This window comes from Microchirus variegatus (assembly GCF_963457635.1).
Source record: "Microchirus variegatus genome assembly, chromosome: 16".
NCBI classification, from domain to species: domain Eukaryota; kingdom Metazoa; phylum Chordata; class Actinopteri; order Pleuronectiformes; family Soleidae; genus Microchirus; species Microchirus variegatus.
In genome coordinates, this window is record NC_139817.1 from 8,636,872 (window position 1) to 8,661,976 (window position 25,105).

Sequence of the window (25,105 nt, forward strand, 5' to 3'; positions counted from 1 at the left end):
AGTGTGTGATTATCTCAAGGATGGCTGATAGCAGTGATTGTAGGAAACGTGATTATAAAAAGTGACACATGCATCAGTTTCAGATACGCCGAGAGGTCATCGCTCGCCGTCACAGTGCCCTGACCTGAACCAGAACAGCACGTGTAGTAAGAGTCTGCGCGTGAGCTGATATAAGGAATGTACACACACGGAAACGACGTAAATAATAAAGTTCTCTGGCTAAAGTAAAAAAAAAAAAAAAAAGGCCACAAATTTAATTACACATCACGTGTATTTAAAGCCATCTTCGCTCCATTCTCTTCAGCTGACAGAGTTGCTATTCTTTGCTCCGTGATCTCGGCATCAACTACCTTCAGTCCTGACCACACGTATTAAGATTAATAATCAGAATCTTTGCTTAAAAAACAAAGGGGGAAAAAAATACCCAGGGGGCCTGAACCTTTGCTTATCCACTGGACAAATCCCACTTAAATACTTCAAGCAACACCACATCACACACTCACGCAAACCAAAGTAGAAGTTCCCCATTGGCCCATAATCTAGAGGAGTTTGGGGGGAGGTTCAAGGTCAATATCAACACTGCACAAATATTCAAGGTAAAATACACACTTATAACCAGCAATCCAAATAATAAACACAAATAAAACAAAAAAAAAAAACAAAAAAAAAAACAATCATTATCCACTGAGACTGAAATAAAACACATAATTGATTTTGAAAGAAAACTTCCTAAGGTTTCATAGCTTATACCATCTTTTTGTCAACATTCCCACATCTAACACACACACACACAAAAGCAACTAAACTATAACCTGTACTACATACAGCACGGGGGAGAAGAAAAACCTCTCTAAATCTGTCCCACAAATCGAGATCGTTCTCTACAGTACTCAAAACAGTGCAAAAACATTTCACACCCCCCCCTCTCCGTCGGTTTAAATGTAAGCAATCTAGCATTTGGATCATATTTTATCCGTCTCTCGCTCTGTCAGCTCTACATTCAAAGTTGCTACACTCGTCACCGTTATTGGCAAATAAAAAATATACAAAAAAAAGACAAGAATATGGAAAAATGCTGCTCGACAAAACGCTCGGTGACTGAAATAAATGAATACAATGAAAATACTCTTACTGCGCGCGTCGATTGTGTTCAGAGAAGCCGACGTTCGCTCACGAATTTAAAAGCCATCTATATCTCGCGCGTAAAAACGAAGTCAAACGTCAACTATTTTAAAACATGAAATCCTGACACGTTTCATTAAGGGGAATTATAAAAGGGCTGGGTCACACTTTCCCCCCGTAATGTAAATCATTTTCATCATCATTGATATGCTGTATATATGCGGCGATGTGTGCCTGGTCCAGTCCAGACTCGTTTTTGGTCAAAAGAAGGTGGTAACCGTGGAAACTCGCTTGCAGATATACAAGGAGGTCTGCAAGTACCCACACATGTAAAAATAAGCACGGAAATATAAATAAGGGTGAAAGGGCATAATGTGCTAAATCTGACCCAGCCCCTTTAAAAAAAAAAAAAAGAAAAAAAAATTATTCTTACATAGTTACTCTCAGGAAAAAAACAACACTTTTTTTTGTTAAAGGATTTTGTAATAGTGCCTGCACTCGCTTCTGTCCATAAAGTGTAACACTTCCATATATACAGTACATCCCCCCCCAGCAAGCGAGTAACAATTAAAAAAAACAACATAAAACATACAAATCAAGGGTATAAGACAACCCTGTAGATGTGACGAGCATGATTCACCGCCGTGTCAGGACAGGTGAACAGCAGATACGCGACTGGTTCTTTCCTCCAGTTTTTTTTTAACCCGAGTAAAACGACATTCTGTCCATAGATTTGTCTCTTGCGGTTTGTCTAGCGTGTTAAGTGTTTATTTGGCCATCGTGTGTTTACATTTATTAAGTACTGCACTGTGTGTGTGTGTGTGTGTGTGTGTGTGTGTGTGAGACTACTTGGCAACACCTCGTGAGGGATCTTGGCATTATTCTCAGTGCTTCAGGTCCTTTAGTGTAAAGAGCACAATCTGTGTTGGGGGGGGGGTTGAGCGAAATGTAAAAAAAAATCTTATGGTATTTCTTGTGAAATCTTAAGTGGAAAACAGGGCGATGTGGACCAAGTAAAAACCCCTGTCGAGCAGCGTGGGACTCACACACAGAGTCCTGACTGCAGAGCCGTGAGGCGGCGTTCAATGCACTCCTTACCTGCACACACAACAAGTAAAGGGGGAAACAGAAGTCAGTTTGCGGTTCATCACAAGTGCATGGAAGCATCCAGGTTAACCGTATGTGGTAGTAGATATAGGCTTTAAAGCTGCAGTGTGTAGCTTTTGGTGTTTGTTGTTATTATTTTGACCCCCGTTTGGTCTTTGTGAACAGAAATGATGCGACATTACAGACTTTATCTGAAATCAGCAAAATCTATCAGACTGAGGGAGCGCTTATGAGTATACAACAGCAGCACGGGGGCGAGCGAGCGGGCCGTCTCACTTTACTTGCGCAATTTAGCTGTTGCTTCCATCCGTCTCGACATTAATACACACTTCCTGTGTGGAGTCTTGTGGCATATACAATAATGTTGAATATTGCGATGATGATATTACTTGCAATAACTGAACAAATAAAAGCATTAATTTTGAGAAAAACATAAAAGACAGAAAGTATTATAAATACAACAAAAAGTAAACTACATTAAATTTTTGTAAATGTAGTCTGTACATGTGCATGTATAAGTGTAAATGGTAAATATATAACATGATTAAATGTAATTTAATGTATTTTATTCTGAAATATCATTCTGTATTAGTGCCAGTTGATAACAAACATAATATAATTACCATTATTATATTTAAACGTTAGGCACTGTAAGAAAGCAGAATTTTGAATGGAACAAAGTTGAAAAGGGCAAATTATTTTTAACATGCAATTATAGAAAATAAAATACACAGAGGGCATGAATATTGAAGGACATGTCTTGGTTTTGACTTGAAAGGACAGATCGAGTGGAGAGACACACTTACATTTGCTGACAATGAGGATGTCCTTCTGTTCGGTGAGCAGCAGAGACAAACCCTCCATCAGCAGCAGAGCTTTGTGGTAGCGCAGGATGGACGCCTCCCCCTGGTGGAACATCTCGTCCAACGCGGCAGCCTGAACCTGAGGCCACAGCACGAGGTTCGAGTAAATGACACTCTAAATTTATTATTTTAAACCTGATTTAAAATATCAGAGAAAGGGTCTTGGGGCATGAGACGAGCTTCAAATCTACAGGTAATGCTGTCATCTATCACATTTTATTTTTCCCTGCTGTGTGAGTAGCTTTTCCATGAGTCCTTACAAGTATAAAAACATATAAGGTTGTAATTTCAGTGTGTGAGGAGTAATTTCACTTTAGCTCCTGTTACCGTCTGCCTGCCTGAATGATTCCTACCATCTGATTTTTTTTTCTCTATCCTCAGGCTTACCATCTGCACAGTGTGGCTGAACAGCAGCCGCTCTGCGGTGATGGAGGTGATTTGGTCCATCAGACGGTGCTTACTGGAAAAGAAGCACTCCAGACGAGTGTTGAGAGCGCGACAGGACGCCACGCTCATTTTGTACAGCTCGTTCATCCTCTTCACCACTGCATGTGGGCAGAAAAAAAAAGATTATACAGACATTTTAACGTGACACCAAGGCAAACTCACTCTCGGACAGTGCTTTGTCTTAAAAATATATTTTTTTAAATGGCTCGTACCTTGTTTGACTGTGGTCGATGGGTAGAGTTTGCCCTGTTTTACTCGCTCCATGGTTGTGTGTAAGGCAGTGGACAGGAGTTCTGCAGTCTTAAGGTAGAGGACCAGCTGTTCTGCATGACTGAGGACACACACACAAACTTGTTTTTATATCATATATATGTATACATTTTAACCATAAAGGGGCCAGAAAATGTTCTGTAACTAAGTGCTTTTAACCAATTTTTTCCAGAATAACTTTCAATATCTGGCAGTTATTTACAATTTACTGTTGGAGTGTAATGTTAAAATAGTGTGTTAACAATTTTAAATGAAGATAAACAAAAAAACGTATTTAGAAAAAAACTTTTGCATGTTAAATTTGAAATTTGAACCATTTAAAACATATTTACAATTACATTTTTGGAGTATTTTGTCTCTCAATGTGCAAAAACAGCCTAACCCTTAAACCAGATCTTAAAAAAGTCATTTAAAGTTGATAAAACGTCCCCACATTAATAGGTTTGTACTTTTTTTTTTGGACCTCATAAAAATATAGACAAAAACGTTATTTTATGAAGTGGAAATGTCGGAGTGTGTGAAGGTTATTTAAATTAAATCATCGTCTGACATTGAAGCCGTTGCGTTTCTGTTTCTTTGGGTGCACTTTGGGTCCAAGCAAACCTCAGCAAATGGACATTTTGACATATTTCAGTCAATACTTCTGAGCAGGACAAGATCCACTACTCTGTGGATTCTTTTCTTAAGTAATCCACTAGTTTGGTGTTGAAAAAAAGTTTGTTTCATATGCAATTAACACTATTATTTAGCACAATTCTTCGCCATACGTCACTCCGCTCCACAATCGCCATACGACCATCGTAACAGACAAAAAGATTAGTCTTTTAGTCTAGACTTGATACAGCCTTACCTCCACTCTTGGCTCAGAGAGCTTATCTGATCCGCTACCAGGCTCTGCTGCTGAAGAAGGGAGGGGTGAATGAAGTCCTCCTGCTCCCCCAGCACCACAACACCGCGGGCTCCAGCCACCTCCATCAGACAACGGGCAAAATCCAATGTGAAGCGCAGGCTTTGCACAGCATCTGTATGCTCCTGCTGTTCTCCGACAGAGCCGGAGAGAGAGTCAGACCGAGACAGAAGGAGAGGGAGACACTTTCATGTTAGAAGTTGAAGGCACCAGAGTGTGCTATGTATCATTCAGTCCACATTAGGGCGTTGCCAGGACACAGGCTGTACATTTTCATTATTCCACCTCAGTCCACTGTGTGAGAATTAAAATAAGTCACAATCTCTATCTCTATCACTGCTTCCCACAGCCGTGTGCGTGACGAAACCAGCGACTCACCTCCATCAGCGTCTCTTCCGGCAGCTCAGGGGCCTCAAAGGTTACAGGGCCTCCGATGTTGGCTGTGATAGGATCAGTGAAACTGTATCGGGGACTAGAAGGAGCCTCAAAGCCATCCAGATATGTGCCTGTCTGGGGGTACCGGCTGTTAAAAGAGCCCGCAGGGCTGACTGATACAAAGGAGCCTGCAGGAGTTGGACAAAATATTGTGTGAATATATTGTATATACTGTATTATTTCTTCCCCTTAAAAGCCATTAAATTGCTTATTTCTGGGTATTAGCCCGGGTGGGAACTGTGTGCCCAGGCCAATTTGATTCCCACTCTGGTGCAACTGCATGTACGGCATGCAGTGGTAGCTTAACTTTATCAAAATTCGATTTAGGGCTACCATGTTTACATGTGTTTTAAAAGCCAGACTTGCACAATAATTCCCATTTTTGTACTACGATGTACTATTCACTTACACACCCACATTAATAAATATAAAGCACAGGTTGGAAAATCCCAGAATTCTCCTGAGATGCAACTAAATATCTGCACAATGTTATTTCACTCTCAGCCTCTATTGTGTTCCTTTATTCCCACATCATTGAAACTAAAACAGCAGCTTCCTGGCGCTCTGTGTGGCAGACAAATAAACTTAGTGCTCGACTGTGTCAAGAGTGTGAATGTGTAACCTGAGTATTTCCTCTGTCTACAGGTATGAGGTGGGGTGCTGCCGCTGGGAGGAGAGCCCACAGTGAAAACCACTCGTGCAGGGCTGCTGGATCCAGGTGCAACACCGGGGGGCACTAGAGGGCAAGGGAGAGTGAGGATTATCAACCATTATCGGTTTATCGTGTTTTTTTCTGAAAAATATACACCCGCTGACAACTTCTTGAGGTATAATGTGAACCCAATTAAGTGGTTTTCAAAGTGGTTTTCTACTGTTGTAGCCCGTCTGCGTCAAAGAAATGGTACTGTATGTATATCCAGGTACATAAGCAGTTTCTGAAATACTCAGACCAGCCTAGCCTATCCAGGCAATTTAATTACCTTTCTTCTGCATTCTGATACTGTATTATAAATTCAGTAGGTGATTTTAACAGTGTCTACATGTCTGAATAAACTGAGTTGCTGCCATGTAAATGACTGATTAGATATTTGCATTATTGAGTTGCTAAAAAAAAGTGTACTGAAGGTAGTGTCAAACTGATTCAAGCACTCTAACATTCAGACTGAGACACTCACAAACCTCAGTAAATCTCCATCCACAGACTTACTTACCTGTCATTTCTATGGCTTTTTCAGAGGTTAGGTTCTCTGTGCTGCCTCGCTCAGCCACAGGTCCACCTGGTCCAAACGCGGCCATTAGCAGCATGTCAGACAAACCGCCGGCACTCTGAGACCTGTACCGCAGAGAAGAGGGATCGGAGACACAGAGCAGAAAAGAACAGGACTGAACTCAACTGGAAATTCACAAATGTCACCTGAAAGCAGTCCCTTAAAGAACATTTCTAGCTGTTAATCACACCGGTGTCCACTCATGTGTGTCTATTTTTTCCCAAATCTATAAATTGACATCATGTGCTATTGAAGACAGCTTGAAAAAAAGAAGCCATTGAGACAATTGACTCCTAAAAACACTATGGTATGTGTGTTCAACTGCAATTTTGCTTTTTCCCTTTATTTTCCTTGACAGCCCACCTTCTCTTTAGGTTCCTAATCCCTGTTTTCCCTTCTACAAACATGAAGATAATGCAAAAAAACAGGCAATTCAGTTGGTACAAATCTCCAGATACTACAAGTCACTATGATATATGCATGTTTCCAATATTTGAAAAGTCAAAATCAAGCAAAGTGTGATTAAATAAAGAAGATGACATGACAATAAAACACAAGCTATCTCATGCGTAGCTTGTACAAGCAAGTAAACAATTCCTGTTTGATATACAGCATCAGCAGGGTGAAGGTGACACATAGAAAAATAAAATAAAAACAGTGATCCAACCTTCCAAATCTCCTGCTATCATCAGTCTGGTTCAGTCTGTGGGCGAACTGTGTGGGTGCATGTTGTCCTGCATCTCTGGGCTCTGTTCTGCTGCAGGGGGAGCCAATGACCAAACCCTGCTGTGTGAGGAAGGTCACAAGGTTTGGAGAGCTAGGGGGCTTTGGGAATTCAAAAGGAGGGATTGCCTGAGGAGAGAGTTGGAATACAACCAATGGTTAGTTTGAACTACGTGACAGTCTAGTGTGTACGTCTAAAGGAAACTGACTGACCCTGGAGGGGGAGCCCAGGATGGTGGGAAGAGGGCTGCGCTGCATCAGCTCACTGAGTCTGGGGGAGGAGTGTAAGGGGCGGAGAGTCATCAGGCCCGCTGAGGGGCTGCCCACCGGGTCCGAGTGCTGCTTCTTGATCTTGTGCCTGCTGCCACCACTGACACACTCTAACAGACAGGGGGCACTGTGGAGCCGTGTGCCCAGGCCTGCCGTCTTTGGGTGTTGCTGAGATGTTGGCCGGGGCTCGGTGTGCTGAGGAGCTGCAAAGGAAAATAGGAAATAGGAGGTCAGGATTTCTATTTTTTTTTTTTCTAGATGAAAGGTTGGAAAACATGAATACCAAACAGGGATGGACTAGTCTTGCCTGAATCTTCCACTGTCTCAGGAACCAGTGCCAGTATGACACAAAGATGAGAGCAAGTGTTGGTCAGAGGAGTCTGTCTGTATGTATGTGGGTGGCTGGTGGTAAATCTTCCCAACCAGAAACATTCCAAAATACAGAGCAAAATTGTGTCTTTGATTTGCCCATTTTCGTTCAACCAACACCACTTTAAAACCTGAAGATCTTCCTCCTATAGACTCCTAATAATCATTTTGATGACATATCTAAGATTGAATGAAATATGCTCTCCTCATCTACAATGACTGGCACAAAAAACCCCAGACACAATTAAGTAGGAATTTTGGACAAAACGTTTGACATGGATCAGTGAAAGTGAGGATTGGCCTGTGAGATACCTTGTGGTGGGAACGGGAAAGTTCTGCCACCTCCCAGGGAGAACCTGCGGGTGGTGGTGACTGGTGACTGTCCGTAATGTGGTAAAGGTCCGGTCCGGACAAATCCCATCGAGCTTCCACTGCTGCAACGACGCACCGGTGTCGACAGCCTAACAATGACGATTTCATGAGTCACCGCAGTCCATTTTAAGACGCAAGACAACATATTTGTATTTTTAACAGTGGGATTAAGGTGGATACAGACCGAGGGGAGCCATCCTGTTTGGCAGAATGGAGATTCTGCTCCATGCGCTGGTAGTTCTGGACCTGAGTGGGGACTGGGATAGGCGATGACTGACCGCGGTTTCCATAGCTACTGCCTAAGTTACTTCCCGAGAACTCACTGGGCCTGTGAGACAGTGAGAAGAACAGACAGTGTGGAAACAGTTAGACAACAAAAGCAGAGGGAGTGTGAATAAACTTTCAGATTACACAACACGAGTTTATGTATATAATAAACCCTTAGAACCTGAATAATGTGAAACTAAGACATATAATTATTACTTGTGGATAGAAACCCTGCTTTTGTACAATATAGTCTCTCAAAAACCGATTATCTGGCTGGAATCATTTGTTCCATAGTTGTCCAACCCAAACCAAAGCCCAAGATTCTACCAAGCTGTACAGTTTGGTTCAGTTTAGTAGGTCATGTAATTAATAGAACTTCCATTGTCAAATACTGAGTAGGGTCCCAAAATAACCGATGGTCCTTGCCTAATGTTACAAAGGTTGAGTCAACTCAATTCTTTACTCAATTGACTCGATTTTACAATAAATCATTACCACATCTGACGGTGTCCGTGTTGCAGCCTCAGAGCTACACAGCACCACATGCTCGGCCTTGGGCAAACTGTCAGCTTTGCGTCTCCAGCCGTGTTTACATCGAGCGGAGCGGTTCGGTTTGGTACAGCAAAGGTACGTATTTATGTATGCATTATGTCATTACCTGACTGGACTTGGAGAGCCACTGAGGGACAGTGACTGTGATGGTGTTTTGGCTTGGCTACACAGACCAGAAGACACCAGAAGAGAGCTGATTGAGGACAGAAATGAAACATGATCAATAAATGTAAAGGTAATTACAGAGAGTCAACCACTGTCCTAATTCTACTGTACTCTGTGACATTGTCAACACAAATCACGTCTTACCCGCTGTTCATCAGGCTGTCCTGCAGCACTTTACTCTCACTTGTCTGCTCACCAACTGGAAAACAAGAAAACTAAAATCAGCAAAATCAAATACTCGTGAAAATTTTCTATAAAATACATTACAAACTTCTTTACACTGGGAGGCGTAATGTTGCCCTCCACAGTTCAACAGTTCAAAGCTCTTTATCACAGTCATTCTCCATTAGAAACAATGTCTAAGATGTAAAGTCCAGACAGGAAGGAGCTCAGGTACAATAACAACAATAACAATAACAATAATGATAATGAAGCAACCGGACAATAAAAAACAAGAATATGTCACACAATGCAAACCAGAAAAAAGTAGGAAGGAATACAGTAGCAAGTCTGTATGAAAGGGTTTTAAGAAGTGACTTTTTATGTGTAGGTTTTCTAATTCCAGAAAATGGCAGTAATGCAACATCATGGATGCAAGCTGGCGTTAAAACCCCTATAGAAGAAGAAAAAGAAATCCACTGAATCTGCGAGCCTTACCTCCACGTGTAGGTTGTTCCAAAGTAAGAGAAAACACAGAGATTCCCACACAAGGATCTAAAGCTGTGAGCTGGCTTTTCTGCTATGTAAACTAGGCACGACTAAAATCTAAAAATGCACAGGGAGCCAGTGGAGGGAAGCCAGAATTGGAGTGATGTGATCTAAGCTAAGTCTATATACACTGCAGCATTAGCCACATTTAAAGACGTTTTTTCTTACTGGTGATGTGAGCAGGCACCATGACAAAGTCATCCGTGTCGCAGGACGAGGAGTTCTTGCTGCTGCCGCCCCCTCCAGACGAGTCCTTGAGGAGAAAACCAGTGGCCTCCTGGGTTGGGGAGGTCAGAGCTTTGGCACGCAAATGCTGAACCTCAGCAAGAGACTGCTGCAGAGATGCAGAGAGAGAGGAGGTGTCATATGAACAAAGATGAGATGCACAAAAATAAGGAAAACAAGAAGAAACACCGAGGGCAAACAAATATCGACTTGGGCAGTGCAGCCTCCTCACTCAGACTCAGACAGACAGAGAAATAAAAAGAAACAATACAAAATGAAACAAGACAAAAATAGACTCAAACCGGTGGTGAGGCCAGATGAGACGTGGAGGAGCTGCTACAAGAGCTGGCTGACGCAGAGCTTGGGAAGCAGGTCATGGTCACAGTCGGAGTTGCTGTAAACGATATAAAAACACAATTTATTAAAGAAAAGTAGATTCTGCGAGAGAGAAAAAAATCAATGTAACACAATTTTTGTTTACAGGTTACAAGTAAAATGGCACCAAACGTGTCATAATGTCACTATTTTCACAGCTATGGCAACTCCTATAATGGAATTAACCTGATGACATGGATAAGAGCTGTTCTAAGAAACTGTGATATGGTTTAAGAAGATGAGTGGCACTTATTAATTTAGGTTTTATGGACTTGTGGTACGTACACTGAATGAGTGCGAAACATGAATCACATTCATAGATGAATAACTGCTCAAAAAGGTGCACAGACACAGTCTGACACTGTAATAAACAAAGAAAAACATGCTCTGCTATACGATGTGGGTCATTTATTGTCACTTACACTTTTTCATTGATGAACTTGCCTCCAGGAAAGGGTGACAAAAGAACTCATCTACCAACAACACAAAAACAAATGTAATCAGTTTTAAAAAAGCACATCACATAATGCAAATAGAATAAGTTATTGTGCAGACAGTACACCATGGGAGTTAGAAAGAAACACTTCCTTATTGAAAGGAAACACCACATTCACAGGAAGATGTTGTCACGTCTGTAGCCTTGGTAATAAAAATAGATAAACATAAACAAATAAGCTTGGGAAAAGGCAGCCTATGGCCAAGGAAAATGAATTGGCCTTGTAACTGGAGGGTTTGCCGCTTCAAATCCCAGGACGGGTGCCCCTGAGCCCCACTAATTGGAGTGTGTGTGCAAAAAAAGTTGTGTCAGTCGGGAGAATGATCATGGTAAGTCTACAGCTACACTTCCTAACTAAGCAATTTTATTCACGTCATGTCCACCGACCGTAGTCCATGCGGTCCTTGTGGTTGCGCTGCAGCAGACCCTGCAGCAGGTGCCTCAGGTGGCTGGAAGTCTCTCTGGGGATGCTGCAAAACAAAATAATCCCACAGTTACCGTCTGATGATGAAAAATAACACGTCTGAAAACTAGGTCACATAATACAGACAGAAACCTGGCACTATAGAAAAATCTATATTTTCAGAAGCTAAAAAAACCAAATGAATGATAGTCTTCTAATATCTCAACTGATTTGCTAATATGTATATATTAAAACGTACGTCGAAAACGGCACGTCTGAGGGTTGGGCTCCTGTCGCATCTGTTGTTACTAAGCAACCGAAACCCAAGAGCTGCTGATATGACTGACATCCTCACTGAATTAATTAACACATTAAACTAATAAGAAATAGTAAAAACAAAGACTATTGTAGATTATTAGCACCACATCTCCCTCCCTAGATGCATGTGAGAAGAAAAAAACATAAATCTTTGGCCCAAGTATGAAAAGATGCGCTCCAAAGACGGCCCAAAAGACACTGCATATGAACCGCCCTTAAAGCTTTGCAGAGAGAATGGCCTGCTGTAAAAGAGTGGGTTGTTGGGTGATTTGTTGTGGGCCTGTCGTCTCTCATCACTGTTGTAAACCGACGGCTGTTCAGCTGTTGTAACAGCCCAGCTGGTGTGGTTATATGACTGGCAGCAACTCTGTGGTGAGACTCTCGTGGTGAGATTTACAAACGTCACTTTGAAAGAGACTGCGCTAAGAAGACGTCTCATATGCTGGCTACGTCCACACGACCGTGTTTTCATTTGAAAATGGTGTATTTCATCTTCCTCCCAGAAGCCAACCCAGATGTAGCAATCGATTGAAAAGGGGCGAGTCTGAAGGTTGCAAAAGGGACTCACTTTGAATAGAAATCAAACATCAGACATTCTACTGAGTAATAAATAGTCTGAATTGCTAGTTTAATGTCTTCTTCAAAGGAAAATAGATGATTACAGCTCTGAATCCAAATTAAACTGCATCCATTTGAACATGCCCATAAATATTTATCAAGTGAGCATTCAGGTATACTGGACAAACTCATGCCGGTGCAAACAGGAAGCTGAATTTCTCCTCCTGGATGCAGTTGTTTGCTTAGTTTCAGAAAGTACTACAAACTAAACACTGATGGTGAAATAGTGCGAACCGAGCTTTTGCCTTTCCAGACGTACACACACAGCCCCTGGAGTTTTTAACCTGAAACAGAGACAGCAGCCTCTCTCTCATACTACTATTTTTGGGGCTATAAAACTCGAGGGTAGTGTGGATGGCATCCGGAGCAGCAGTTTGAATATACAGTATAAGCCTCTAACTCAAGTGTGGATCCTTACTTGGGGCTGAGATTCTTGTTTTTTTCATAGAACAGCCGTAGATCCTGAGGACTGCTGGCCTAAAGGTGACAAAAAGGTAACATATCAAGAATAAGGAGCTTCACGTGTATAGAACTGACAGCAGCATACTATCAAACTATAATCGCAATGTAATTCTGCTATCACACAGGTGCCAAATTCTTTCTGTAAATGACGCAACAAACAAAGCGGACAAACAAATAAGCAGGAGGCTGCTAAAACGCTGCTGAGCTGGTTTCTGATGACATAAGATGGCAAAAAGTTATGAGTCTCATCTTTTTTTTTAGATCCTGCTCAACTCTCACATGATCTCTCATCACAAGAACCGGTTTGTTTACATTTATACAACTTGCAGAATCTGCATTCATGCTCTGACAATGTGTTGTGTGTTCATCCGTCAGTGACCTGGAGATAGAAGACCGTCTGTTTGTTTTATCAAAGTGGTAAAAAATGCATTCATAACAAGGGAAAATAACAACAAAGAACCAATGAAGTGGTCTTTTTTTTTTTTTTTTTTTACCTGGAAAGGAGCCTTTCCAGTCAGGCACTGAAACACAATGGTCCCTAGACTCCACAAGTCGGCCTTAGCATCATAGGTTTGGGACATAATGACCTCAGGAGCCTGATAAAGGAGGGGAAAAAAGGAGATAATTTGTGTCAGTTATAGATCACAATGTCACTGTGTTCCTGTTTTAGAGACCAGGTTCAACTGCCACAGTAAAATCAGAAGAACTGCAGCTCTGCTGCTAATCCTGCTGATAAGAACGATTCTCAGAAATTAAATAACAGCTTTATTTTAAAGCTGAAAATTAAAGTTTTATGACCCATAATAAACCACATCAACCTTCAGCACAAGTGAGTACACACGAACTACTATTAAATCTGAATTTGCTTGTGTTGATCGCCCAGCTGAAACACTGGTAATTACTTTTTTTTTTTTGATGATTACAAAAATAACCTATAAAATGTGCTTACCATGTACATGGGGGAGCCACAGAGCGTTGCTGCCATCATGTCGTTCTGAAGGTACCTGGCGAAACCAAAGTCCGCTGCGGATGGAAGTGGAAGGAAGGAAGTGGAGGATAAAGAAGAGATAAAAAGCAAAAATATGGGTGAATTAACATTTGAAAGAGTAATAGAGCCGTGTCTTTACACAGATACAGGTTCAGAACCTGAGGACAATTTCAAAATGATGAAATAAATAGCTTTGCTGTGATCACCAGGACGATGAAAAAGCGGCATTTATAACACTCTTACAAATCAGTAAAACACCCAGACTCTGTGACAGAGCAATCAGATGATGAACTATTTGGCCGGGTATTGTATATTTATATTAGTCAAGAATCACACACTCAACCTGGCAGATTTTTGTGCACGTAAGCACAAAAGTACTGAATTCAACATTGTAATTTTTCTAATTAACTGCTGTATCGTCACTAAATGTGCGTGCGTTTCTTTGTGTGTCTGTGTCAGCATCTATGTGGGCACAATGCGTGTGTCTATTGTTAGTGTGGGGTCATGGGGATTATAACAAGTCTGCTGCAACAGGGACTGACACAAGCCTCAGACTTTGCTCCTGCTGGGCAACAAATTCTCTCCAGAGGGGGGTGAAAGAAAAAAAGAGAATTAACAGGCTTAAGGATTAGCAGAATTTTCAAACAGCTGAACAACACACACACACACACACACACCCAAACACACACTCGCTCACTGTACTTTCCACACATACAGTACATCATGTATATTACGTGAGGTATTGCTTTTCCAGCGGTGTCTGGAATCGGAGAAAGACTGTGCATACTGTAGTGCTGAGGGAAAATGTAAAAATCTCTCTACATAATCAAATAAATATGCTCTAACAAGATTAGTCTCAAAATCTTCGAGGAGTCAATGACGTTGGGGAAATCATTATTACGTCCTGTTGCAGTAAAACTGCTGTTAACAGCTTTATTGTTCTGCAGGGATTTCCATACGGAGCTTCGCGAGATTCAATTAGTTTTTCGTTCCTGTAGGGTTTCGGACGTTTTCCTATTAAATCCCAACGTACAGGCAGAAACTGCGATCTCGCATTTACTTTGTCCTCTCCACTCTCTTCATACACACTGGTGCAGCACCTGCGTCTTGGGCTTCAACTCACTCTGCATCACGTGCCCTGACCTTGTATCCTCTCTATTTGCACAACTCACCTCCACAAGCTTGTTTAGTCTGAACAGGTCACCTGACAGGGTTCAAACTTGTCAGGTGACTGACTGAGGGCACCAGTGTGCGCAGTGACGACTTTGACCTCGTTTGGATAAACATTGCAAGTAGAAAAGTAGTAGAATACATTTGCTTCTGTAGAAAGCCAACAGTTCCAATAACCTTCATCACACCTACCAATCTTGATGCAGGTGTTGTTGGAGTGTGACTTGCGTCCTGCTGGGTAGGAGAGCAGAATGTTCTGGGGCTTCAGGTCCCTGTGGATTATGCCTTTGGACTGCAGGACCTTCATGGCCCCCGCAATTTGCTGCAGGAACACCCGAATGGTGTCCTCACTCAGCGTGCCCTTGGCTGCAAGGAGCAAGAGGAAACTTACATTATTATACTCAGTGTGTTGTAAAGGTGCGGTACAAGTCAGAGTTCGTAAATATAGGATGATGTTAAGAGGCTCCTGCATTTCTTTGCACTAGAAAAATAGCAGCAGTACGGATGACGAAAAAAAAGACAAAATGTGATTAGCAGCAACGCTTTGTTCAAATCACACACTTTTTGATCTTTTTTGGCTGCTTTTCCCAGAACACAACATTCACTTGATGACAGTAGATTGGGGGTAAAAATGTACAAATGTGCATTTTCATTTACCAAAATGTGGTTAAAATGTGAAATGAAACCCAGATAAAGATCTTCTAATGATGTCCGGCAACCGATCTAATCCTATTTTGCCTCTGTCGACATATTTCTTTCTCGATATCACCCCACTGTCACCTCCTGCTCCTCGTCTCTTTTCTCCGCCAATCAACTTCCTCATCTCACACACAGTTTTAAAGCCAGAGAGAGTTGGCTTAACTCAGGCCAGGAAAAAAAAAAGTTCTACTTCAATGACCACAGTGGGAAGTAAATCCAAAACACCACTTTTGGTATCTGTGAAAGTCATCATCATGTCAGCGATCCAGGAATGTGGGGACCACTTATTTAGAGTGTCAAAGACAAAGTTAGCAGCTACACACAAACATTTACCTCAGAGGAGAGGAGTGTGCTGACGATTCAGTAACCTGCTATTAACTAAACGTTGGCAAACCTGAAGAGAACTGTAGGTCATAAATGACTCTCCCAGGCTGTCACCATAGTGTTGACTGAAGGGCAAATTTATGAGAGGTTATGCCTCAGACACTTATGCAAAGTTTCAATCGTAGTATGGCTCAGTATGGTACAGTACGGTACGGTTTGGAATGGTAAAGACATCAGTCAGGCTTGTGTTTCGACTGAGAACAAGTACTTTCAGTTGGGGCAGGGTGTAGTACCTAGAGCTGTAACTAACGATTATTTTCACAAATGAAAATGATTAACTTTTAATGATTTCTTTGTTATATGGCGTAACATGAAGCTGGAGCAATCAGATATCTTGTTTTAATCATGAAAAAAAGCTTCAAACCCATTAATCGATTATCAAAATAGCTGGCAAGTAATTTAATAATCCATTAATAATCCATTAATCGAGTAATTGTTTCAGCTCCAGTAGTACCGTATGTTTACTTTGGTACCCAAAGGAAAGGGTGCCAAAAAATTTAATGGTAGTGGCTGGTTATTTTCTGTACTATTGTTAATGGAAACACATAAAAATATGCACCGCACTGTGCCAAACCAAACCGTTCAACTCAATGGAAACATGGCCATTAAAGGTGCATTATGTTCATATAACAAACTGAACTCACCAACGACAACAGTACAACCAAAATATTCGCATTAAAAAAAAGTTTTGCGGACTGCAAATCATGATTATGTTTTGAAATCATGTTTTGGCATGATGTGGCGCCACCTACCGCCGTCTACCAATCATTGCAGTCAGTCATTAGAGTCTCAGCTGCAGAGCAACCACGGGTGGCAGAGAAAACAAAACCTAAAAGACCTGTATTTTGAATTTGAGTGTAGTAATCATTTTTAGCCACATTCTTACATATGGTGCCTTTAAGTTCCTGTAAGGCTACTGATCTGTGTCTTTCTCTAAACGGCTGATTTGCAGCATATGCTTTGCTTCCTAAATGCTCTTTAAACTATTGAATTTAAAGGTTTTTTAAATTTTTAAGATCAAATTTCTAAATATTGCAGCTTCCCTTAAGAATATCAACATAAAGATGCAAGAAACTGTCAACTAACTGAGACGCACCCTTCTCTGGTCTAAATGTCATAATAAAGTGTACTGTTGTGTCAATTTCTAGTGTAAATAAACAAAGAACAACATGTAATATTCATCTTGTTTTCATTTCTCTATTAATCTTTGTAGATGATGTTCCTCGGTCCTCGACACAAAGACGAACATTTCAGTATCAATGTTTATCTGTGAAGCATCATGTGTAGTGGCACTCACAGTGTAAGTAGTCGGCAAGGTCACCACCGTTGCAGTACTGAGAATAGAAAAAGAGGAGAAGGAGATGAAAAAGGGGAAAAAACAACATTATGGAAACACAGGTAACACACACCTGAGTGTTTGACATCCACCAGACTCTAATGTGACTGGAAACTGGAGAGAGTGATGTGCAATCTGTGTTCGTCAAATTTATAACCTCAATCCCTGGCATTAATATGAATGAACCAGGAGAGAAGATGGATCGTGTTTTGACAGGCTTGGGTTCACAAACACTGCCTCATGAGTCATTTTCTCTCTCTTTTTTTTGTTGTTGAAGACACAGCGATAACCACAAAACAATGGGCGATAACGATTAGACGGGGCGAGTTCAAGAAATGCATCTGCTGTTCCTTTCAAATTTTTATTCATATGCGCGTTGGCCTTGTGTAATATTTATCACCGGCTCAGCGGCTATCGTTTGTATTAGATGTAAATTTCTGGATGACATTTATAGCACTTAAGAGGACGCAAATAAAAAAAATGAATTCTTCTCTGGCTTTAAAAAAAAACAAAAAAAAACACATTTTCACATTTCCCTGTAGTTCTTTGTACTAAATTATGAATGTAAACACTGCACTGTGAGGCCTTTTGCCGTAGACACATTTATTTCTGTAAGCCAACAAAAGTGTCTTTTCTGCTCAGCTGACATATGTTGCAACAAAAGTGTACAGTATGCTCGATATTTTTTACAACACTCATTACCAGAGCAACAAGGATGGGAATGGTTTTGTAAAAAAAAAAAACACCCATAATTCATAATTTGAAAAGAGAAAGGGGTAAATATTGTTTTCTTCTGGGAAATTGAAACCCACAGCATTTGGATGCTGACTGATGGTCGTATATAACCCCCCCTTGATAACTGAGGATGCAGCTAATTATAGCCCAGGCCATTTCAGAGCTGCCTGCAAAAAGCAAGACAATAGTGCTTCGCAAACAAAGCCAAAAACATCACAGCGAAGCTTACCTCCATTACCAGGTACACTGAGCTGGCAGTTTCCTAAAGGGGGGGGAGAAGATAAGAGACGGAGCATGAACAAACAGATGCCACTGACAGACAATGGAAGGAACAGAAGGTACTTGCACTTACTGATCATGTCAAAGCAAACTAAAGCTGTGGTGATTTGGATTTGGAGAAATAAACAACAACGGTCTTAAGTGTTGCAGGGGGAAAAAAAACTGAAGAGTGAGGATCAGAGACAGAGGAAAAGGGAAAAGAAAGAAAGTTAAAAGGCAGATATGCAAGCTAGTGTGTAATACTCTTAGTTAGATTAATGGTGTGATGGATTTCAAATGTAATAAATTAATGAAGCCATCAAAATACCAAATATTCCATATTGTAATGGAATACTTGAAGTTGAAGGTGTCACATTTCCCACATTCCATCGACTGGCGATTTGCTACATGTTTTTAAATTGTGGTTTCACTTGATGAGTCATAATCTAGACCAGAGCCAAAATGTCTCCTGTCCTTGGCTCTTTGTATGCACAAGCAATAGCATGAGCGCAAAAGGAACAAGTAAAAACACAACTACTGAGCCAACACACAACTAGGGAACCAGAGCAGTTAGTTGTTTAAATCAGAGAGAGAGCACAGGTGGAAGCACTCAACTGTCAAAAAAAACTGAATTCACATTTACAGCAATAAACTAATTAGACAGCGTGTCAGTGTGTGCAGATGTCAGGTATCAGTAAGTTTGTTGTTTACTTTTCCGTCTAGTAACTCCCGTCTGATACACACGTGTTTGGAAAATTGACAAAGTGCAGCCCCAGTGGCCTCCCCCTCTTATCACATGGCAACAGATGACTGCGGTGGCAGCGCTACGGCATCACCTCAGTATCTTGTTACAGCTGCCAGACAGAAGCCAGAGTGTCGTCAATGGTTCTGCTGAGTCAGGCAGAGGCTGTCGCTTTTGTGTGTTTTTTTTTTTGTTTACTAAAGATGGACAGCGACCAGGCAGGCGGCCAGCCAGTCAGCCAGAAAGACAACCATCTGGTTTCCACCGGCCAACACTGCTGCACAGTGACAATAAAACAAACAAAAAAACCCAGTGCCAAGAGAGAGGGAGTGGCACACGTGCACATTTAAATCCATCCAACAGTTACAGTTTGCTTAGAGGGCGTGCACCATTTCACTTTGGAGGTATTCATTTAAGGGTTGGAAATAAAGAGTTTGTGGAAGAAACATCTCCATGGAAAATAAATTGTTTAACAGCAGCTCTTTCTCCATTTTTCTTTAAACTGTTTCCCAGTCTACAAGATAAACCGTCCTGCACACTTTGAAATGTGTTTCTTCACGAAACATCTCTGCTGCGTCTACCATTCGCTGTTGCTTGAAACAGGAACTTGCTGGATTGCTTTAATCCTCTGGTGCCAATGAGTCAACTCGTGAAGTAACCTTGAGTCACTTTGTGCAGACAAAAGTTTTTTTTTTAAAAAGTAAAAGGCATTTCCTTGGTGTCAAGTGTTAAGCTTGGTTTCAGGTTCCCTCCTGTGACCTAGTTAGATAGCTGGGTGGTAGGAAACCCTGCTGTGCAAAAGCAAACCTGTAATCTTAGATTACCCAGGTCTGTCCGTCATCGATGGTCACAGAGAGGTCACTGAGGACAGCGTAAAGGTGAACTGATGCAGAGACTTCTTGGGCAGTTAAATCTCTTTATTTGCTACCAATAGAACAATGTGTAATAATGATTTGTCCACTTCTTCGCATGATGACTAAAGGTTTCTGAGAATAAAGATAAAGGGTAGATGATGAAACCATGACAATCAATAACTACTCCAAACCAGACTTAAAAATCGGGTAGGCAAGTTTTTTTTAGTGCACTACGGATCAATAAATTCTACAATATTTCAACATAATGTAAAGCAGGTGACCTATTCTAGTTCTACTAAGCAGCTGCACATACAGTACGTGCACCTTTAGTGAAAAGGTCACTATGGCAGCACTGAAAACTACTACCTATATACTGCAAACCAACTTAATAAAAAAGAGCCTGATAAGAAATGTAATATAATGTGTGTCAACATCTGTGTCGAGGTTGCCTCAGGTTATCTGTTGCACATGGAACCTTTGTGTCTGTCCCAAAATAGCTTAGTATTTAATGACCCGAGACTGACAAACATGAACTCCTGTATTTCTCTAGTGATTCTGCCAACAACAGCTTTATCTTACAGGTTTTAAATACGTTGACAGTTAGTGCGAGTTAGAATAAATAAAGATTTCCTGACTGAAGGTTCTCATATGTGTTTTTTTCAGTTGACTCAAATCAGATTTTTTTTTTCCCAGGCTGTGTGGACACTGAAATCTGATCGCCAATTCTGATTTTCAAATCAGACCTATGTGACTCCGGTTTCCATCATGGTACAGTATGGTTTGAAATGGTAAAGCCCTGGGGTCAGGCATAGTTTTGACTACAGTAGCTTTACATGGCAAAACATTTAGCCAGACGTTATTTCCCGCTCAGTTTGTGGCAGTTTGTCTTTATGAGAATACATGGCGTCTAAGAAACACCGGTTGCTAGTTAGTGACGCTTTTCTGTCGCCCATTCAGCTGACCATACCCCAAAGGAAGGGTAACAAAAATGGAACGGTTGGGGCCAGTTATTCTGGTATTATTCCTAATGTAAACGCAAACAAATATGCACTGAACTGAACCGCTCCACTTGGTGGAAACACGGCCTATGTGATCCTAGTTTCTAAATCCCCCCTATAGGGGATGATCAATAAACATAAAACTTATCTTACCTCGTCTCAAAACCAAGTGGTCTCACAAATAGGATGTTTTCTATTAGTGAAAATGGTAGCTGAAGTAAGGATGATAGGAATTGTAACGCAGTGGGAAGGTGTCTGTATTGCTCCTACATGTTATAAGAATGAGAAAACAGATCTCTCTGAAAGCAGAACACCCTGTGTAGAACTACTGTCATTTTACAACACTGTTGTCTTCTTAGACCTGACATTGAGCACAACCTGTGCACTACATGTTAGCGATGAGAATGTGAAAAAGCTATTCCCACATGCACAAAGAGTTATGTAAATATTTATTCAAATTATCACACGAGCCATCTCCATAGTGTGATACTGAGCAACAGCATGCGCTATGTATGTCAATCCTCACTCACATTAGGCTTTACAGAACACCCCGTCTGCAACTTGCACCTGACTTGCCGTATATGAGCGTGAACAAACACCTGAGCAGAAACGCCTGAGGCAAACGCACAACACGTAGACACTATCAAAATAATCAATAGAGTCAGTCAGAAAAGGGACTGCAGACAGAATGTAAACAAGGGAAGTGATGACAGAGTTCAACAGGACACAGAGCCTTCCAAGCATTTGTTGTACGTGCAAAAACAGAGCGGAGAAATAACATGTGTTTGAGCTGCATGAAACAGTAACAGAGCCTCAGTTCACATTAGCAGGGAGGGGGAAAAAACAACTGCTTTAGCTTCATGAGACAGAAGTGGGTCATGTGCAACAGACACATCCATCTGCTCTACTGTGTGAGTACAAAATAGGGCAATTAAAAAGGTGTGATGGTCAAAAATATAAACAGACAGTATGTTCCCAACATTACCTCGGTGTGTGTGTGTTATTAGCATACCTGAAAGTCCAGTAAGGCAACGATGTTTTCATGTTTCAGTTCCTGCAGAAACAGTAAAGATAATTACTGTCTTGTGCCAAAGTATTTATTACCTTTGTTGTACGTGGGAAACATAAACTTCACAAAGGATGTTCAAGGAGAGACATGTTGAAATAATCACTGTATGTAATAAATACTGAAACTCACTGCTCGATGACACACAATAGCTATACTATTCTGTGCATAATTGCATAATTATGTGATCCTATGTGCCTTGCATTATTTGAACCTAGGATTGTATAACATTGCATGCAGCAGCTATATATGTTGTATGCAGAGCAATGGCACTTTTTTTTTTGACTCACCTTGAGTATTTTGATCTCTTTCCCCAGCAGGGTCTGGGACTTGGCCAGGTTCTTCTTGTTTATGCATTTTACCGCCACCTCCCAGTCATGTTTCTAGAAGCACAAGTTACAATACAACGAGTCGTTTTAGTGGGATGACAATGAACAATGAGCAAAACAATTTGCACCGTATGTTTTTGACAATCACCCGTCCTTGTACTAGTACACACAGCAATGCCAAAGTGTGACAACATGTACACCATGTCGATTATACAAAATGTAGAGTTTGACAATGTATTATGTAATGTATTTTGGTAAACTCTGATCAGCCAGGATTTCAGGAGGACTAGTTACTAAAACATTTTACATTTTATTTAAAGGGTGCATTGTGTTAATGTGGTGAACTGCTGCTTCAAATTGTGAAATTCAAGCTCTGTTTGTCTGTTCAGGGCGGCTGCAGAAAAAACGTTAAGGTGCCAAAATGCAGGCAAGGCCTTAAGTACATATACAATGTTTATTCTAAACAGTTTTAGTAGTATTAGTATATTTATATAAGTGTTAGGGCTGCACCAAAAATGCCATCTCAGTACAAATGTTAATATCAGTTGATATTGATATTTATCACAATAAGTGTCTGACAAATACAGACTGAATTGTGCAGCTGAGTGAAAGTTACAGCAGTTACATAGTTTTTACACTTCTTTTTGGACAGAAACACACACTTGACAGAGGCATTTTCAAATATTCACAAACAAAAATAGCAATTAAGAGTGCATAAACATAAGATTATTTAGATAAATATAAAACCTTTCATGAAAAATAGATGTCACCAGTCTCGTTAGCTTTTGCCTCCACTGAGCAGATACATTTGATGGGCTTTTATTACAATTAAAGGACATGTTTGAACATGTTTACTGTGGAACCTGCCAATGGAAACAGCCCATGTCTGCTGGCCTTTATTTAAATGTAACATGGATGTGCATGCTGAAAAACCAGAATCAACAAACTGGCAATTGTGCATTTAGGGAAAAGAATGCCAAGTACTTTTTGGTACCTTTGTCCATTAGCTTGTCTTGTTATTTTGAGGTACATCCTGTATGTACTCGCCCAGGCCTCTTAAGGTCGTACAATGAAAACAAATACACCGGATGGTGAATACAAGGCGATTAACCACCTTTAATGTTGCCTGTGGTTACATAAGTATGTATAATATAGGGAAATAAAGTGATATTATTTAATATAAAAAAAATGTACTGACCTCTCGATGTCTGCCTTTGAAGACGACAGCAAATGCACCATGTCCTATCAAGTCCTTGCGATTGAACTCAAATTTGCCCACCGTCTCCATTTTATCCTCCCCAAAAAGTCCGATTTTATTCCACTAAGGCCTGCACAGATGAGCAGGAGGCCTGGGGCCAACCTTCGGGATTACAAATGCTCCTTCCTCCTCTGTGAAGCAGGGACAGAAGCAGCAGGAGCAGGGACCTTCACCCCCTCTTTGACTTGCCAGGGGCTGCCTTCCTGACAACACGCTGCAATCCTCTCCTTCTTCTCTCATGTTCGCACCTATGAAGTTTTCGGGGAGTTTAACTCCTAACGAAGCGACACGTTTTCATCTCTGCCCCGCGACGCCGACACGAAGTTTGACACCAAAACAGCAACAACAACAAGGGTATAATCAGCTGTGTCGTCGCAGCTGCTGTCTCTGACGTGCCACCTTAAAAAAAAAAAGAGCAAGCTAGCTGCGTTTTGTTTATATACACTAGCTTCTCGCTTTGCGACAAAACGAGCGCCGTATGTTAACTTAAAAACACGCTAACAACGTCCACTTGTCACCATAGAGCCCGGAGAAGGTTTGTCATCGATGACAAAGTGCAGGGCAATCGCCGAGGGTGGGGGAAAAAAAAGTCAAAGCATCGATGGTCCCGACACAACACAGACGGCGTCAAGCCACCGCAACACTGCGCATGCGCGGGGGACAGTCAGCTACAGCTGTGGGCGTGACGTCAGAGGAGCGAGTGTGTCGGAAGAAAATCCCGTTTCAGTGCTTGAGTTTGTTCGTTCAACTAACTAAACTAAAAACGACGAATTAAAAACTAAAAACGTTGTTTTTAGTTATTTACAACAGCTGTCCGTTGCAGTGTTGCACTACTGCCTTTTCCGTTCCTTCTAATTCCGTCACCTCTTCCTTTGTTTGTTATTTCTTGCTGCTTTACGGTAGCTGGCGTTCGCACCTTTGCCCCCGGGAATCCTTCCTCGAATGACATGTGAGTATGTTTAATTTTTTTTTTACGCCCATGCCTTTGATCCGCACACAGAGAACAAAGGCAGGTTTCTAACTCCAGAAGATGGCAGTGATGCACAGTTGCGTGCACAGGGGGGGAGGGAATCGCGCCTCCTGGTGGCCAAATCGATGTATGAAGTGCCCTACCGGCTGCCATTCATATGGCCTCAAAGTAAAAATATAAATTAAACTACATGCCAGTCAGCGTGATTACATGCATGTTAGTCGGACTAAGACACCAATTCGGTTTTCTCAATGTCATTAGTCCAACTAACCAAGTAATCCAACCAATCAGGCTATAGTCGGACTCGCATACATGGATAATATGATTCATAGTCTGATTACACCTGCATGTATAGCTTAGTCAGACTTGGCGTTTTGTGCATGCACCAACATTTCCTCCCCAGTCTTTGACCCGGAAGTGGAAGGAGACAATTGTTTGTTTGTTTTTCTGTGGCGTAAAGGTCAATGTATTCAAAAAAAATAAAAATTCATTTTCCAAAATTCTGTTTACAAGCATAGATGTCCTTCAAGAGCTATATTAAACTAAACTACATGAATCATAATAAAATGGTCACAA

General features: G+C 41.2%; 1 protein-coding gene across 1 annotated transcript; it reads right to left on the bottom strand.

The window, feature by feature from the left end:
* Positions 1–1,364: 1,364 nt before the first annotated feature.
* ulk1b (unc-51 like autophagy activating kinase 1) lies at positions 1,365–23,692 on the bottom strand. The gene is made up of 27 exons (XM_083902715.1): positions 23,500–23,692; positions 22,263–22,355; positions 21,919–21,960; positions 18,284–18,316; positions 17,281–17,317; positions 15,093–15,266; positions 13,692–13,765; positions 13,237–13,338; positions 12,699–12,757; positions 11,329–11,411; positions 10,868–10,918; positions 10,373–10,464; positions 10,014–10,179; positions 9,282–9,336; positions 9,079–9,165; positions 8,338–8,481; positions 8,094–8,242; positions 7,356–7,615; positions 7,087–7,271; positions 6,363–6,484; positions 5,774–5,887; positions 5,095–5,279; positions 4,660–4,844; positions 3,752–3,870; positions 3,480–3,637; positions 3,036–3,171; positions 1,365–2,220 (listed from the first exon to the last, which is right to left on the bottom strand). Exons 1-27 carry the CDS (start codon positions 23,587–23,589, stop codon positions 2,165–2,167), a joined length of 3,051 nt encoding a protein of 1,016 aa, XP_083758841.1. The 5' UTR covers positions 23,590–23,692; the 3' UTR covers positions 1,365–2,164.
* Between the last annotated feature and the right edge of the window lie 1,413 nt (positions 23,693–25,105).